Raw genomic sequence first — 19147 nt, 5'->3', positions numbered from 1 at the left:
TGCCATTAAAGAGTAGATACTTGGGAAAAGGGGACAAGAGTCCAATCCTTCCATTATGTAATCCTTTGCCCTCCTCAGTAAGGGGCTCTTAGGGACTGAAACTCTGGGCCTCCAATGTAAATTGATGCAGAGTGAGGTGAAGTCACAAGAGAGTTCACAGGTTTCCACTTTTCACAGACATTTCATATTTCCCTACTATTGAACCTCCTTTCTAAAGATTGCTGCCAGAAAGTATGGACATTTGCAGTACATCAGAGAAATGTCATGGGTACCGCAACATGAAGCACAGAGAAGGCTGCCAGTCCATGACTCCCTATTATAGTTGCATTTATGGCCTAATTTAGTGGAATAAAATTTACCTCTCCATTTTCAATGCAGAGCAGTAGGATATGCAGACTGTTAATTTTCCTTTTGGGATTGTAACAGTACTTGTCAAATACTCAAATACTTTAAGGATATTACACATTTTAAGTCCTGTTGATCCTAGGCAGTTATTTTCCTCTAATGGGATGTAAATTTGTAAAGCTTATTTTGTTTCTCCAAAGAGTTTTTAGACTACTAAAATCTTAAGTGATTTACGGAATAACGCTGTCATCATCCATCAATGATCCATGTAAAACAGTCTCTGCTCTTCTCTGCAATGCCCTAATCCTGCAAGTAGGACCCACATTGTCCTACGATTAAAATATCGATGCCAAGGTTCATTTCTTCCACTCCCTAATCTTTCTTATGAATTAGTCAGCAAATCTATGGGTTCTTCCTCTGTGACAGCTTTGGCTTCTCCTCCCACTGCCCCAACTCTGCTCTCTTCATCACTTCCCTTCTAAAATACTGTTGTTGCTTCTTCACTAGATCATGCCCCCAGCAAGTCTTTATGACCTCTAATCAATCCCAGAAGTGATTTCAATACTTTTCTTATTACCTGTGTCCTTCAGGTGCTCAGAGCATGAATCACCCTCCGTAATCCACCTTAAAGTAGCTTAGATCATATGCAATGCAACCCCACCCATCTCCAAAAACTTATTCATAGTTAAGATTCTTCACTGTTACTCTATATAACCCCTTCCCTTCCTGCCTTCTCACCCCATCCACGGCATGAAAGGGATTCGTGTGCTTGATATAGTCTAGTCATCTGCTGGAAATTCTCACCCAGGTTACAGCCCAAGTTTTGCCTCATGTCAAGACACTCAGACCAAGTAGGCCACATGGCTGACTCTCCTGTGCAAACTTCAGGACACAGACAATGCTTTGGTGCCATTCCCCTAATACCTCACAGTATTTTTTGTGCGTAAGCCTTTATTTTTTCTATCTGAGTTGTAAGCTCCTTGAAGAGAGGAAAAACGGTTTATGTCTTTTAACATGCTCCACGCCTAACAGATTACCCTGCAAACTCAACAGTTACATAATGAAGAGGCCAAAACCAATGAAATTAGTCATTGTTACACACCATAGATCAGTTACTCTAAAACTGTCATTGTGCGTGAGAATGACTTAGGATGTTAGCTAAAAATGTATATTCCTAGACCCAAATCCAGAGATTTGGTTGGTCTCAGGTAAGGGGAATAAAATTAAAGACCTCTAGGGAATTCTAATGCAGTTAACACATACATGGTATTTTGAAAAACATCATCACTGATTAATCTGAATCAGGAAATACAAATAAAAACAAGTACAAAAGTATGCAGAATTATAAACAGTGGAGAAAGAAAATCTGGCATGTTGCAAACTAGTTGCCATTATTAGGAAGTTTTTTGTGATAGTAACCATAAACCATATGTGCTTTTACTATTTTAGTTTAAAATAGCTATTCTCATTAAAGCAATTAGTGTTAAGACTAATCTCTTTTTTGCATTTAAGCTATAAAGTAGATATATTTAAAGTTATTTATGTAAAGCAGAAAATAAGTTATACTTGCTCATTCAATAATATTTGATCTTCTAGATCATTCCCTTAATTGATACAAGATTATAAATCTTTAAGCTTTCTTTTGTTGACTTTGATCTTTAACATAGGCATGTGCAACGTAAGACGTGCTCTCCTTGAATTCATTGCTCTAAAATATATAAGGATCTAGGTATTTATACTCCCTGCTAACCCACTTTTTGGAATAAAAGTATACTATACATAATTCTCCCTTTTTAAATTATAAACAATTTTTTCTTTTAAAAATCAAAACTCCTCAACTCCAACCAGAGTGAACTCTACGCAATCTCATGCGGGCAAATGATTGCATTTTAGCAATCTGGTGCTCTTTCTAGGTTTTGCACGTTTTTTAGTTGGATGATAATTTTAAATATTTCCTCTTTTTCTCATCATGCCTACTTAATTTTAATTATAGAATAGGCAGTACTTTGTTTGCCTAACTTTTCTGATGTTGGCTTCCTTGCACTAACAGGAAACATTTTAGGATCGTTTAGTAAGTCATATAACTAGGAGTCATTAGAAAGAGGAACCTAATAAATGCAAATGTAAGTCAAGGAACAAGGAAATCTTGTTTGTATTTGTGATTTTACCTCCCGTTTTCTGTATGGCTTTGGGGGTGTGGTGAAGGACTGGATGGCTAAGCTCGGTTTATAGTTTGTGAGCTGTTTTGTATTTTTTAAACACAGAAATACTTCCTAAGTGTAAATTACCAAAACTCTGCATTTGTCAAAGATTTTGTATATTTAGTGTCTTTTATTTACCTTCTGAAATCTCTTCTTGGGGCTTCTGTAGTTCACAGGAAATTAATAATCAGTTCCTCTCCAAGCTTTACCTCCTCATGAGTCACTTCTTTAGGCCACTAGGGAGAGACATGGAGTCTTTGGACCAGGTCTCTTGGGAATCTCATGGCAAGGACATAGCAATTTCACTGAAAGCATTAATGACACTTGCCCTGTCAAGCCTTCACTCAACCAATGAGGAACACTTTAGTGCAGAAATAATATACTGTCTTATGGGCTGTGGAACTCAGAGATCTAAAGTGATGTTTCATCAAGTGAAAAAGAGTCCCTATCACATCCAGAATATCAACTCATATTCACCATACAGGATATAAAAGATGGCTGAATATGAAAAGCAAATAAAGATACATAAATATTTTCACGGCAAAAGAAAGATTTGATTACATCACCAACGAAGATGATTTTGAAGATGAAAAATAAATTAACTTGAACCTCTGACTGCAAGCCCATCCATAACACACATGCATGCGCACACATGGGCACGTTCACTCAAAGCTGACCCAGCAGTGAGTGACTCTCATACAGGCTTTTGGCTTCTCAGGAAAGACTTCTCCTTTTACTTCCTTCTTCACACGTTCCTACTATAAACTCAAGGAAGTTACCACAAGCAATAACCTGCTCTCAAACAGGTTACATGATCTCTTTCACCAGCCACCTCTCTGGGTGTTGCCTTACTAAGTCAAACTTTTAATAATTTGACTCCTCAGAGACAGAAAGTGAATAGATATCATGATATCCAAGGCATTCAAATTACAGGAAGTGTTAATGGGTCTAATGCTACATTTTTGTGGCATTTAAGCACAGGAAGACATTCTCATGATAATAGTTCTACCAACATTAAGTATTTGTGTTGAAAATTATCTTACAAATCACATAATACACTCTGTTCTGCAATTTAACACATTTTTTTACTCTCAAGGTTTTTTTTCCCTTGACCCCTATATTGAATTACAAATTCTGTTTTTTTTAAATAATTTGTCCCCCAAATTTAAAATTTAAAGGTAGTTTGGTTTTTTTAAAAATTATTCTTCTCAATGGTAAAACGTGTTTCAAAATATAACTGTGAAGGCAATTCAGTTTCGACACACTGAACATATGTTAAGTCACCTCCCAGTTGACAGTCACATACCACTGGCCAGAGGTTGAAATAAAGCATTGCATTCTGTACCCAGTCAGGGGTACTGCAAGTCTTTGAAAAGAGGCGTCCCATAGTATGTCCAATATAAAACTTCTTCAGGAGTTCCAAAACTCTATTAAGCATACTATCCATCCTTATGTCAGATCTGAACGTTTTAGGTACACATTTGGAAGAGCAAGTCAGAAGCAGGCACAAATACAGTAACTCCTTTTCGAAAGTCAGAATACCTCAGAAGTGCCTTGGCAACATTTTCCGGCGAAGGGTTAAACAACATCTGTTATTTGATAAACAAAACAAAACAATCCACCTTACTTTTCAGTATTTTACCAGATTTCAGAAACGCGGAATTTATAAAGTTGAAAAGTCATGCCTGATTGTGATCTACATGAGATCCTGTTGCAGCCCAACTTTGGCCAACTTCCCCAAGTGAATCTGAAGTCTTCAGCCCTCAAGCCGGTGACTAAATTCTTTTTACACTTTCCCTAAAATCGCCTAGTGCTCCAAGTAAGAGGACCGCTGCGGGAAAATAAACCTCGGCTGACTGGTCGTCCTAGCCCCTGATGGACTGCCACTGACCTGACAGGGAAAGAATAGAGCACTCCCGACCGGGACGAACTCGGGCTCTCCTGAGCCGCGCGCCCCGCGAGGGCTCAAGCCCGCTGGGCACACCCGCGGGGACTGCTCTCGAGCAGGTTGTGATCTCTATCACCAGCCACCTCTGTGGCTGCTTCTATTTTGCTTTCTCCTGACTTGCTTTCATACTTAGTAACAACTTTATGCAAAAACAAACACAACAAAAACAAACACACAAACAAAAACCAAGAAGAAAACTTTTCTCCGAGGAAGCGTGCAGTCAGCTCGGTTAACTTTGGACGCAACGTCCGGAAGGTGAAACAGCAACACGCACTTTGCGCGGCCCCCGGGTCCGCGGGATCCCGAACGCCCCTGCGCCCCCGCAGTCGCCCCAGTGCGACCCCGGAGCGCGCGGCCCCGCACCTACCTGGGCCTCGTCCGCGTCCGGCTCCGCGTCGGAGAAGCCGAGTCCCGATTCGAAGGCGGCGGCGGCGGCGGGCGCGTCGCGCGGACCCGGGAGCAGCGCAGCGGCGAGCAAGGAACACGCCAGAGAGAAGAAGCCCAGCAAGTGCATGGTGGAAGGACCGGGAGCGCGGCGGCCGGTCCGCGGTGGGGGCGGGGTGGGCGCGTGGCGCCCCCGCGACGCTGCGCTCCCTCCGCAGAGAGCCGCCGGCGACCCCCGAGGGCGGCCGGAGGCGGCGGCAGCGGTCCGCGGCTCGGCGCTCCCAACGCTGCGCGTCGCGCTCCTGGCCAGTGCCGGGGAGGGGCGCGGGGTCAGGTAAAAGCCTCACAGGAAACCGGACGTCCGAGCTCCCCGCATTCGGGGCCCGCGAGGTGAGGCGAGGGCGAGGGCGAGGGCGGACGGCTCCTCGGTTCGCCTTTCTGTTTTCGCTTTCTGGCAAGAGGGGGGCAAAGCCGACCCCTTCGGCGCTGCTCGGCCCCTCCGATCCCCCCGAGCCTGCGGCCCCCTCCTCCCTCCCCTCCCCTTCCCCGGGGCAGCGAGCGGCGGCCGGGAGGAGGGCGGCGGGGCGCCGCGCGGCCAGGCCGGGGAGCTCGGCGGCGCGGGCGGCTCCGGAGCGCGGGGCGAGCGGCGGCGGCGGCGGGCGCAGGGGCAGGGCATGGCTGACGCGCCCTCTGCCTGCGCTTATGTGAGAGAAAGCGGCCGAGGGAGGGAGCGTGCCGAGCCCGGCCGCCCTCCCCTCTCACTTTCCCTCGGAAGCGCTCCTCCGCTCCCTGCTGCCCGCGCCTCCGCCCCGGCGCCCCGCGCGTCCCCACCCCTCTTCCCTCCCCCTCCCGGGAGCGCGGCCCGAGGGGCAAGTTCAGCTGGGGCAGGCTGGCCGCGCCGGGCGCAGGGGAGCGCGACTAAGTCGGCGTACTGGGGCGGGCCGGCCGACCCTTTGTCCTCGGCCGCTCCCGGGCTCCTGCCCTCCGCGCCCCGCTCGAGGTTTGCAAACTGTCCCGGAGTTCCAGAAGGTCCGAGAAAAACATCATCACAATGGCGGAGACCCCGCCGGGGGCCTTGGAGCCCGCCGCGGGCCCCTCTTTCCCTGCATCTGGGTAACTTAATGCGCAGCCCGAACTAAGGGAGAGAGCTCAGAGTGCCGTGCGGGCTATTGGGATGAATGCTCATGATCCCCTTGGAATCCCAAACTTCTGGCGGGTGGGGATGAAGAGCCTGAATCTTCACGGGAAGGAAAGACACACAGTGTCAGTTTCTGCAGGAAAGTTGGGTTTCAGTGAGAAAGAGAGTGATAAAGAGACACGTGTGTTGTTCATATGGTAGAAAATGAAGTCACTGCATTTCCCCCATTGGAAAATCACGTTGTGGCGCCGATTGCCCGGGCTGTCTCCCTCCTTGGGGCTGACTGGACGAGTTGCCTATGACCTAGCTACAGGGTTTCAACGGTGTACAGAACATGAAAAACCCGAGCCACTTTTAAATACACTGATCATAAAATCTTAGACTGAGAAGAGACTCTGTTACCTGATTCAGCTCTCTTCAAGTTCTGAAACTCCTCCCACCCATTAGGTACTTGAAGGCTCAACTATCTCCAGGGACAGGGGGTCCTCTGTGCTTTTTGAAAATCAGCATTGCCGAAAAGCATTTCCTTCCACGTCTCCGTTGCTTTCGACTTCTGGACTTTACACAATAAATCTAATCTAACTTCCACATGTGAGTTCTTAGAATATTTTGAAAACGTCTGTCATGTTCTCCATATGCTAGCTTTCCTCCCAGCTAAATACCCTTTTTATGAAAATGACAGCTCCAAGTCCTCGTCAACCTTAATCTAATTTTCCATGTTCTTCATATAGTCAGTCTACTGCTCAGAACAAGGCTCAGTACTGAAAGTGTTCTACAAGCATGTAGAAAGGGTCTTCCTTGTCCAGCCATTGTGCATTTGTTGATAGTCCAGCCATTGTGCATTTGTTGATACAGCCTCGAATGGAGTTTATTTTCTGGCAGCCAAATGAGTATTGACTCACACTACACTTAAGATCTAAATTCCTCAAGAATTTTTCATGTGTACTGCTGTTCAATCCCACGTACATTACCCTGCATTTGTGAAGTTGGTTTACTGTGCCCAAGATGTGAGCTGTTATTTATTATGTTCTGTCCACTCAGTGAGTCGACCCAAGATCACAGCATGTTGAGATGTTTTTGGGTTGCTGGCGCTCTGGGTCTCTTACACTTCTTGCTGTCCTTCTACTCATATTTCATCAGTTTGCCATATTTGTCTTCAGATACTGATAAAGCTGTGAAAAGGGAAGAGCTAAGGCCAGTCTAGTAGGACTGAAGTAGAAGCTGGAGCTTCTTTCTAACCATTACCTATTATAGCTATTCTCAACTTTGCACTTAAAATACCAAAAGGAGATTTCAGAAATACATGCTTGAGTGCACCATCAAAGATTCTGGTTTAATTGGACCCTAATAGGCAACCACATTGAGAATCTCAGGCATTTGCAACACTCCTAGGGCCTGGCAGAGAATGAAGACTGCCAAATCAACAGAATCAAAATGTATCAAAAATGTATCATGTGAACTGATTTATTTTATTTGAAATACAGCTGTAAGCACACACAGGCTTTTTTTTTTCTCAAAAATGTTACCGTTCGGGCGCCTGGGTGGCTCAGTTGGTTAAGCGACTGCCTTCGGCTCAGGTCATGATCCTGGAGTCCCGGGATCGAGTCCCACATCGGGCTCCCTGCTCGGCGGGGAGTCTGCTTCTCCCTCTGACCCTCTTCCCTCTCATGCTCTCTATCTCTCATTCTCTCTCTCTAATAAATAAATAAAATCTTTAAAAAAAAATGTTACCGTTCTACCACTTATTATTTTAAGTAAAAGAAGTGCTGGCAAAAAGTATCCTTGAGAGAAAAAAAAGACCGCAGTCTCAGAAGACCATCCTGCATTCATTGTTGGAGTGTCTTCACTGTAAAAATGGAGAATTCCTCTGCTCTACCTTTATCTGCCACTTTGGGCTGTTGTGCATTCTTTGGAGAGCAGTTGTAAATTGACCTTAATTTTCTTTGGACTTTTTTTCTTTGAGATGTTATTCGATTTTCTTTTTTTGTTGTTGTTGGAAAAAGATGTATGAAATTTTTTTCTAATAGTTTTTATATTTTTTCTAATAGTTTTTAATTTTATTATACTTAGTTGTAGTCTAGATGATGTTGAGATTAAAGCTGCATTGAGGCTTTCTTGGTGACTTTGTACACGGTTGATTTTGGAACCAATTCTGTATGTGCTCTTTCTGTTGGGTATTAAGTTTGAGCTTATTGTAATGTTTGTCCTGAGAGTGAATTTTATTTGTTTATTTATTTTATTTTATTTATTCATGAGAGACAGAGAGATAGGCAGAGGCAGAGGGAGAAGCAGTCTCCCCACAGAGCAGGGAGCACGATGTGGGACTTGTTCCCAGGATTGTGGGATCATGACCTGAGCCGAAGGCAGCTTAACCGAATGAGCCACCCAGGTGCCCCTTGAGAGTGTAATTTTAAAATGAAATGTTCATGATGTTTTTTTAATTTATTTTTTAAGCGTTTATTTATTTATTTGAGAGAGAGTGAGCAAAAGAGAAGGAGCAGGGGGAGGGGCAGAGGGAGAGGGAGAAGCATGCTCCCAGCGGAGCTGGGAGCCTGATTTGGGGGCGTGGCTTGATCTCAGGACTCCTGAATCCTGACCTGAGCCAAAGGCAGATGCTTAACCTCCTGAGCCACCCAGGCACCCCCGTGATGTTTTTTTTTTTTTAAATCAAATTTTTCGTTTACTGATGTATGCCCGAACATTTTTGTAACGTCTGATGTTTTTGTTTGAAATTCTCCTTTTATTGGTATTAAATCAGTCTTTGACAATTGAGACCATCTGTGAATATGACTTGTGGGAAACCATAAACCTACTTATAACAAAGTGACTTAGTTATTCCTTATAGGAAACTTTAGCCTAGGAAAGATAAGATTGCAAACTAGTAACTAAATCCACTGTTTGCTTCAGGAAATGCCCACAAATCAATATATTCGAGACAATAACTGAACTCTTGCAAACAGCCTTATCAGTAACAGTTTACTCAAGACCCTCACCTACATGTGTCAACCAGTCCTAAACTGTGACATCACAACTTTGTCCAATCCTACCCAACTCTCCACTTTCAAAGACCTGCCTTAACATACTTGAGTCTTGACTCTAAAGTCCTACAATTATTCTAGTTCTGACTTATCTCTCCTGAGACATTGCTAAAACTGTCACAATGATGTTCTCCCTTATTGCAGTAAGTCTACTAAATGTGACTTTTGTTTAGTGAAGGGTTATCTGGTGATATTTTGGGGAGTTCAACCACCTGGAAGTCTTACCAAGATCCTATTGAAAATCCCCTTTGTACCAAAGCCCAAGTCCCTCAATTCAGAAATGGGGAGCCACGGAGGCCCACAGTGATGAGGTAAGTCTTGCGTTAGATCTCATTTCCAGCTTATCTTCATCAGGCTATCAAATGCTAAGTGTATTTTGTCCTGGAAGTTTGCCTTTCAGGAATTCTTTGGTTATTTGATCAGATTTGTGGATGTATATCCCTGGGAGAAAGCTGCCTCATTATTAGCAACATTGCTTTTTGTCACTACTCTTTTCATTATCTTCTGTTGTTAATGGTTAGCAGGAAGTTCATGTTCAAACATTATGTCTTCTAAGACCTGTCAGGTCGGCCATTGGAAGCTGCCTCGCCATTAGTTTGGGTGCCCAGGACATAAGGTCAACAAACCACTGATTTGACTGACCATTGCCAGACTGTCATCTCAGCGTAAACCCAAATTGTGTCTTCTGAAAGTGTCTTGAGTGTATTTACTCTGTGACTAATACAGGGAAGTCACTTCCTAAATGGCATAATTTTACCAACAACAGTTTAACGTCAGTAGCCATTTTGGGAAACCTTGCATTGGAAAAAAAAAATTATTCATTTGAGAAGTGGTTTAGAATGGAAAGGGAGTAAAACTGCAAACGTTCAATGACCTGTATTTTTTTATTGGTATGCGAAAGCTTGCAAGAGAATTCAGATGCCACAGTTGCCTCTCTAAATATTCTGGTGAAGGAAACCAATGAAAAATGTGAAAGACTATCTCTTTTTTTAGATCTGCTCAAACCACAACTTGAACATGAAAGTTTTGATCTTACTCTGCTTCTGCCTTACGGCCCTCGATTATTCCCTGCCTCCAACACTCCGACCAGCTCTCCTCTCCTGCTGGTCAGCCACCCGCTCTGAAAGCTGAATTGTCTCTTAAAGTTAACCAGATCAGAACAAGCCCCTTATGGTGGAACTTAAGCTCTGATTGTGGTTTGAGCTGAGAGTGATTTTCAAAGGCTTTCCAAAGCCTGTGCAGGATAGGTGGAAATTTACAGAGCAATTTGCAGTGGTTGTAAGAACATTTAATTCAGCGTTCCCAGATCTGTATCAATTGATTTATAGGTTATTAGGAACCTCATATATGATAAAATTCAATGGAAAAGGTGCTGTGAATATTTTGATTGTGGCTTAGAAGACCCCAAATCCCACAATAAAATCAGAGGAACTTAGAAAAACTATAAATATTAGACAAAAATTTTGGAGACCATTCCTACAAACAAACAAATAGATGAATACATTGGAGACTTGGGGAATAGGCTCTTTAACCCCTTTGGAAAACATTTAGGTGTAGCTCTTAAAGCAGATATGACCACAGCTCTTCCCTCACTGAGTGGCCTTAAGTCAGAAATAGGGGATTTAATATGCAAGCAAAAACTGAAATGGAAAATGGTCTTGTTGCTAGACCTCTAAACCCTTGATGAGTAAAACCAAAGGGAAAAAAGGGAGTGTGAAATCAATGAAGTTGTCACAAAGGACAGTGAAGCACTCAATTTCTCATTTTCCCTTAAACTCCCAAAGATTCTTACTGAGGGATATTTTTTGTAACATAACACCTGTTTTAGAGTATGAAGATTTTTTGGGGGAAAATGCGTGGGGATAATCTCTGTCAACTTGGCTGCTTGGCATCATCAGAAGCCTTCAACTGGAAACTTGCAAACATTTAATAAGAAATTACTCACTCCAAGGAAGACAAATTGATCATTGTACTTTTATCAGCATTGGTGAGAAAATTGTATTAAGGTTGCTGAGGATGTCTCTGGTTTTATGTCTCATCTGCATCAGATTAATCTTGGTAAAACTATAAAGATGTAATGTGGAAGAACCCAAATTTTAGGGTACCCTTGAATACTTAAAAATGTGTTCGTAAAATTACACCTTGTGGTGGAGTTTGAATATCCTAGTTAATATTTGCTAATTTCAAGGTGGAATGAAACTTTTGTTTGGTGGAAAGGTGTAGTTCTTATAGTAGCAAAAAAATTACTTGACCTTCTGCTTTCAATCTGGGGAATTCCAACCTATTTCTCCAGTACCAGAGGCACTCAGTGTACTGGAATAGTCACTGGAGAACTTTGCAAAGCCTTGATGTTACCTCAGAAATTTTATGGTTCGTATTACTCTCAATCCTCATGAAAAACAGAGAAGGTGAGTGGTATTTTTAAACTCAAATGAGCACTCACTGACTTTTTTTTTCCCCTTAAAATTTTTTATTGTTATGTTAATCACCATACATTACATCATTAGTTTTTGATGTAGTGTTCCATGATTCATTGTTTGTGCGTTACACCCGGTGCTCCACGCAGAATGTGCCCTCTTTAATACCCATCACCAGGCTAACCCATCCCCCCACCCCCCTCCCCTCTAGAGCCCTCAGTTTGTTTTTCAGAGTCCATCCTCTCTCATGGTTCATCTCCCCCTCCGATTTACCCCCTTCATTCTTCCCCTCCTGCTATCTTCTTCCTTTTTTTTTTCTTAACATATATTGCATTATTTGTTTCAGAGGTACAGATCTGTGATTCAACAGTCTTGCACAATTCACAGCACTCACCATAGCACATACCCTCCCCAATGTCCATCACCCAGCCACCCCATCCCTCCCACCCCACCCCCATTCCAGCAACCCTCAGTTTGTTTCCTGAGATTAAGAATTCCTCATATCAGTGAGGTCATATGATACATGTCTTTCTCTGATTGACTTACTTCACTCAGCATAACACCCCCCAGTTCCATCCACATCGTTGCAAATGGCAAGATCTCATTCCTTTTGATGGCTGCATAATCCATTGTATATATATACCACATCTTCTTTATCCATTCATTTGTTGACGGACATCTTGGCTCTTTCCACAGTTTGGCTATTGTGGACATTGCTGCTATAAACATCGGGGTGCATGTACCCCTTTGGATCCCTACATTTGTATCTTTGGGGTAAATACCCAGTAGCACTCACTGACTCTTACCACAAGAATGCATCACAGGTCTCCTTTCAGGATGTGCATTTCTACCCCAATTCTGGGCTCTACTTTGCTTCGGGCAGATGTGGCAAAACACTCTAAGAGACTCAGTCTTAGTACTAACAGTGATGAGTTGCATTTCCTTCATCTTCTCCCAAGTGGCTTCTACATGACCTAAAAAACTCAGACTTTGTCAGCTAGAAGAGACACCATTAAAAATGATGAGGACCCACAATGGATGAGAACTCCAGTAATTTTTGACCACTAGAACAGCAGTTAAACTTGAGAAAGTAAATACTTAGATTCATGTGTCCCAGCTAAAAAAAAAAAAAAAAAAAAAAAAAAAAGCTTAATCCACTGACAGCAGGACAACAGGATTGATTTTCCTTTAGAAAATTTAAAATTAGGAATTCTTAAGAATTCTTTAGAAGCAGTTGGTCTTGGGTGGAGAGGACTTCCTCAACAGAGCTTTGTGCCAACACGGCAAGATGGCAACCTCAGGACATGGCCATCCTCCAGCAGAGACCTGCAGAACTGGATTTAGATGACTGGGACCATGCTGGAACCCAAATGCTTTTTTTCCTTTTCCTCCTAGCAATTTTCCTTCATGATTGTAGGCTTAAGGTGCTGGGTAGGTAAACAATGATTGTTATTTCTTAACCATGAAAAGTCAAGGTCTCTAACTTTAATATTGCTTTCTCTGTCCTTAGTCATTCCTTGCTGTGACTCAAAAACTGGGAGAAATGTATGCATGATTTGTCCAAAAAAAACAGTGGAGCTCTGTGTTTTGCACACATTTGCATATGAGTGCCAACTGGCTAGTGCCAGTCCTTTGTTATGAAATATTTGGTTTCATCCATAATTGGACTCAACCACAAATTGGCTTTTTATGTGGAAGAGAACACAACAGGACAGGTAACCAAAATCCAGACTCCTTAGAAAGAAAGGTTTCTGCCTCCACTGAAACCACACTCAAGGACCGTTTCTTAGAGATAACGTCTGTAAACAAGCTTTCACGGAGGAAAGACTCAGAAAGGGAACAAGGAACAGATGGTTTGTATTTAAGATCTGTCTCACATTTACAGACCTTACAAAGAAGGCTTAGTATGGAGATACTCTTGATTGCCTATCAGACCTACCCAGACTGACCTTTGGTGAACCTCTCTTCACCTCATGGGGTTTATGTGAATATTAAATTAGCTAATATATGTAAAAACTTAACATAAAATGTAAAAAACGTAAGCTTGACATTTAATACTCTGAATAAATTTTGGATAAAGAATGACTAATAATTATGAATTAATATTTAATTATATGCTATTAATGTGTTGGTATATTAATCTTTATTCCTTTCTTATATTTATATTTTTTCTGTTATTCACCCTGATAATTAAATAGTTGTTCAAGTGGATATAAAATTCTTGCACTGTCTTTTCTTGAGCATTTTAAAAATGTCATTTCATTGCATTTCTCCATCAAATACTGCTACCAAGAAATCTGAAAACAGTAATAGTGTATACCTATATAATGTCTATTATGTATTTGGCTGTATTTTTATGGGTTTTATATATTGTAATATATTTAGTACTCCCAACAATCTTATGACATGGAAATTATTATGATCTGTATTGTGTAAATGAGAAAATTGAGCTATGAAGAAGTTAAATATCCTGTTTAATGTTAGAGATAGTGCTCATGTTTGATAGACCCTGGGTTCAAAGCAGGTGGCACCAGACCAGGAGATTAAGCACTGCCCCTACTTACTGCCTCCTTCCGAATATTGCTGTGATGCTTTTCCTTGTTAAATGATCTGCCATTTCTTGTTAGAAAATTTTAGAATGTTCCCTTTGTCGTTGCTGTTAACTGAATTTTCCTGTAAATATCCCTAGTGGTTTGATTATAACTTCTTTGGCACACTTTGTGTTTTTTTCTGTCTGAGTTCATGTTTGTGTGTTTATGTGTGTAACTTCTGCAAAATGATGGGTCATATGTCTTCAAATAATTTATACAAGCTGTTTTCCCTTTATATTTTTCTAGAATGTTTTGTATACAGATGTTGACATTTTACCTTTATTTTCGTGTGTTGACTTTTATTGTTTTCCACTCCATCTGTTCATCCTTTCCTAATGCATCCTAAAATTTTCCCCTAATTTTGAACTTGCCCCCCATTGTTGATATCATCAATGATTCTTCTTTCTCCCTATGTATTTATACATATGTAATATTTCTGCCATAATATGCAGGTTTCATAATTTACTTTTTTGACAATTTCCTGTGATTATTACAAGGATTATTGAAATTCCACCACTCACCAATTGTAATTGCACATCCCTCATACTTAAGAAAGAATATTGGCCAGCTCAGTTGGTAGAGCATGCAACTCTTGATCTCAGGGTTTTGAGTTTGAGCCCCATGTTGGGTGTAGAGATTACTTAAAAATAAAATCTTAAAAAAAAAAAGAATACTGGAAAGCCAGTTACTAAGTATGATGTTATTAGAGGGAAAAATCTTGATCAACTTTTAAAAACTGTATTATTTACAAACATGAGTGGCATAATCATTATAATTAATGAATTATTTGTGAGCCATCTCAACTGATTACAACAATTGGTAGTCATACAGTTGTTCTTAAATATCCATGTGCTTACAGAATTGATTCCAAAGTACTTACTATGGGATGCAGTTTCTTTCACAATATTATGACAGCCCCACCTTTCTGGGTTAATTCCCCATTACTTTTCCATTATGTGTCCTATTTGCCAACCCTACTAGAGGGATTTTTGTTCCTCAGTCACACCAGATAAGCTGTCTCACCAATGCACATTTTTCGTACTATTCCCATAGGAGGAGAAATTCTTTCCAGTCTTGATGTTCTCTGAAATATTTTTATTTTTATTCATTTCCTTATCATCATTGTCATGGTCAAACATTCCTTTTTAATCCATCAGAATGAATGCTTTCCTCCCTCATGCTTCATTATTTTTCTGTATTTCATGATCTAAGTGTATGTTTTATTTCATTGTATGCTTACTTATTAAAGGTGTTTTTTCAGTGATGAGCATGGTGCCTGGAATCTTATAAATACTTAGTTTATGGTTGAACAATGAGGGAATCTCTTGTTTCTCAGGTTGACCAAACCCCAGATGTTTGTTCTTCTTTTCATTCTCCTTCTCTTCCTCCTTCCCTTTCTTCTTTTCCAGCCTTCTCCAAATCACAATCTGATGAAAATCATATTTGCCACTGCCTTAGCCGCCATGTTTAACACCAACCAGCTTCTGTGTAGGGACTGGATCTCACTCATCAGTGTATTTATTGTAGCATCTAACACAAGAGTTTATTGAATTTAATTAAATGTGAGCAAGGAATTTGAGACAAAAACTTACTCATTTATTATTATAACTGCTTTTAAAAGATATAAGTGATACACAGTAAACTGCACATACCTAAAATATGCAATTTGGTAACTTTTGACATATGTACACATCCATGAAATAATCACCACGATCACGATTGTGACTATATCTATCACTCTCAAAGGTTTTCTCAAGTCACCCACTTCTACTCCCCCATGTCCAGGCAACCAATGAACTGTTTCCTGTCATACAGATAAGTTTACATTTTCTCTAATTTTGAATAACTGAAACCATATAGTATATATTCTTTTGGGTCTGATCTCTGTTATACACCATCATTTTTAAAATTCATCCATGTCATCAACTATGTGACAAGTTCATTCCTTTTTGTTGCTGATTAGTATTCCATTGTATAGATATACCATAATTTGTTTACCCATTCATCTCTTGAGCATTTACATTGTTCTAGTTTTTGGCTATAACAAACAAACTTTATATGAACATTCTTTTAAAGAACTTTATGTGATAGAAGGACAAAAGCTTTCATGAGATGATCATAATGTTTTTTTTTCATTTTTAGCTTTTTAATAAGGTAAATTACACTGATTGATTTTCAAGTATTAAACCAACTTTTTTTTTCTGGAATAATTCCAAGAGTTTGCACAGAGTTGGTTAATTTTTTATTTATTTATTTTTTATTGTTTTAAATTTTAATGCCTGTATAGTTAACATAGAATGTTACATTAGTTTCAGGTGTACAATATATATGTGCAATTTAAGAAACAAAACAAATGAGCAAAGATACTGTTTCTTTTTTTAAATGTTTGATAGAATTCACAATTGAAGCCATCTGGACCTTGAGTGTTCTTTGTAGTAAGATTTTTAACTGTGAATCCAATATCTTCAATAGATATATGTCTATTTAGATTATTGACTTATTCTTGGATGAGCTTTGATAATTTTACCTTTCAAGGATTTCTTTCATTTTACTTAAGTTGTCACATTCATTGGCATAAATTTTTTCACGTTTCCTTTTTCCTTTGAGTATGTGTAGAGTCTGTCACGATGTTACTTCTCTTGTTCCTGATATTAGTGGCTTATGTCCTCCCTCTCTCTCTGTCTCCCTCTTTCCTGACCAATCTGACTAAAGGCTAATCAATTTCATTGATTTCCTCAAAGAACCAACTTTTTATGTCATTGATTTCTCTCAGTTTTTGTTTTCTATTTCATTGATTCTACTCTTCATTATTTTCTTATGTTTAGATTGGGATTAATGTATTTTTTAAAAGTTCCTGAGCTAAAAGATATCATTGATTTGAGACATTTTGTCTTTTATGATATAGTTTTAGTGTTACAAATTTCTAAGTACTTCTTTAGCAGAATACCACAAATATTGATACGTGTACTTTTATTTTCATTCAAGGAAAAGCATTTTCTAGTTTGCCTTTCAATTTCTTCTTTGACTCATAGATTATTTATAATTGTGTCATTAAGTTCCAAATACTTGCAGGTCTCCCAGAGATTTTTCTGTTATCCCTCATTTATATTGTGATCAGAGAATATAATTTATATAGCTTGAATCTTTTAAAATTTATTAAGCCTTGTTTCCTTGCTTGGAATATGATCTGCCTTGCTAAATGTCCCCTGTGCACTTAAAAAGAATGCATATTCTTCTGTTGGCAGGGTGGAATTTTCTATAAATGTCAATTAGGTCAGGCCGATTGATAGCATTCTATCTGTTCTCCTGTGTCCCTTCTGACTTTCTGCCTACGTGTTCTGAGTTAGTGAGGCAGGGACACTGGTGTCTCCAGCTGGGTCTGTCCCTCTCTCTTACACTTGTATCAGTTTTTGTTCCAGTATCTTTAATCTCAGTTATGTGTGCCATGTAACATATTGTCCCCCAAATCAGACTCTTTTGAGAGTAAAACTGGTTCTAATAACAATGACACTGTAACAATGGATGCAAACCTAGATTTTCCCAGGAATACTGGTACATATATCAATCTACTTAAAAAATGAAAGATTTTAGATATATATATATATATATATATATATATATATGTATATATATATGTATGTTTCCTTACATAATATGAGACTATAGGTGAGAAATAGAAACAGTCTGAATGCTGTAATTTATTATTCCAATTTAGAGAATTCCTGTCTTTATTAAAAATGGCAGCACTCCCTACTAGTTTTGTTATAGTCTTACTGCCCACAGGAGGAAGGGGGTGGTTATAGTTGCTTTACATTCGCTATTCCTCTACCTCCTGCTTGCTAGCTGCAGGTTTGATACTTTGAAGTACAGGGAAGGGAAAGAAGAAAATGGATGAGGAGATAGAAGGAGGAAAATTATTTCTTGACTTACTGTCCTCATGGTCTACGTTCAGTGTTCTCTGGGCTTGGAGAATGTTAAGAACTAACTTTCTTTGGCTATTGTGGATCTTTTTGTAATTTTTTAGGGGCACCTGTATACATGGCAATTTTTTATTGAAGTGTAATTGACATGCAATATTCTAGCTCAAGGGTACATCGTAGCGATTGAATATTTTTATGCATTCTGAAATGGTCCCCAAGATAAATGTAGTTACTCTCTGTCACCATACAAAGACATTACAGTATTATTGACTACGTTCCCTCTGCTGTACATTACAAAGAGCAACCTTCTTTGGCTATTGTGGTTCTTTTGAAACACCTTGTATCAGTGGGGATATTATACCTACAGTTTCTTGAACTGCATGGATTCATTACTTCCCAGCTGATGGCTTATGACTTCTCAGCCAGATCACATAATGCCATATCGGGCTTCATGTACTTCTAAGTTAATATCCTTAACTACAGTGCTGAGAATGGAATGGGGCGGTTTATGAGCAAATAAGAGGGTACAGGATATGATTATGGTAGTTCAGTCAAGAGAGGACCACAAGTTTAACTAGGATAGTGGCAGTAGAAGCAGAAATAGGTGGATCAATTCAAAAGAGTTTTATTGAGTCAAAAGAGTCTGTTTTGTTGAGCAGTGGGTGAACAAAAGGAAAGTTTTAAGGCTAAATCTCAGGTTTTGGCTTTCGCCATTGGGTTGATGCTGGTATTTTTCAGCAAGATATGAATGCTGAATAGGACCAGGGGTAAGGAGTGGCCTACAAATTAGAAAGGAAGTTGGAGACTGGATTGGCAAGTCAAGAGAGGAGAGTATATTGAAATAGCATCCACTAGCAGTGTCAAATCCTGCCAAGAAAGTACATAAGATGAGCTCCGAGGAACACTCACTGGAACACTCTGCTGACCTCATTAAAATATTTGGTGTAGTGTTGGAAGCATAAGTCATATTTCAGTAGGCTGAGAAAAGAAGGAGAAACAAGGAAATAGAGCCGACTGTAGAAAATGCTTTTGTGGATAGGAAGGAGAAGAGAGAGTTCAGGAACAGCTACATGGAGATGTGTATAGAAGGAAAGTATGATGGAATTGCAGAATGGGGGGGTGGGGGGGCCAGATGAGTGTTAGCTGGAACTGAAAACACATTTGA

At 40.2% G+C, this 19147-nt stretch overlaps 1 protein-coding gene across 1 annotated transcript in view; it reads right to left on the bottom strand.

Moving 5' to 3' along the window:
- VEGFC (vascular endothelial growth factor C) overlaps positions 1 to 5421 on the bottom strand; it is a 102118-nt gene extending 96697 nt beyond the window's left edge. The window contains exon 1 of the mRNA XM_027597345.2: positions 4862 to 5421. Coding sequence (XP_027453146.1) covers positions 4862 to 5008 — 147 coding nt within the window. The 5' untranslated portion in view covers positions 5009 to 5421. The remainder of the gene's footprint in view (positions 1 to 4861) is intronic.
- Between the last annotated feature and the right edge of the window lie 13726 nt (positions 5422 to 19147).

Source organism: Zalophus californianus, chromosome 2 (genome assembly GCF_009762305.2).
Source record: "Zalophus californianus isolate mZalCal1 chromosome 2, mZalCal1.pri.v2, whole genome shotgun sequence".
Classification (NCBI taxonomy): Eukaryota; Metazoa; Chordata; class Mammalia; order Carnivora; family Otariidae; genus Zalophus; species Zalophus californianus.
This window is presented reverse-complemented; position numbering and strand designations above follow the sequence as displayed.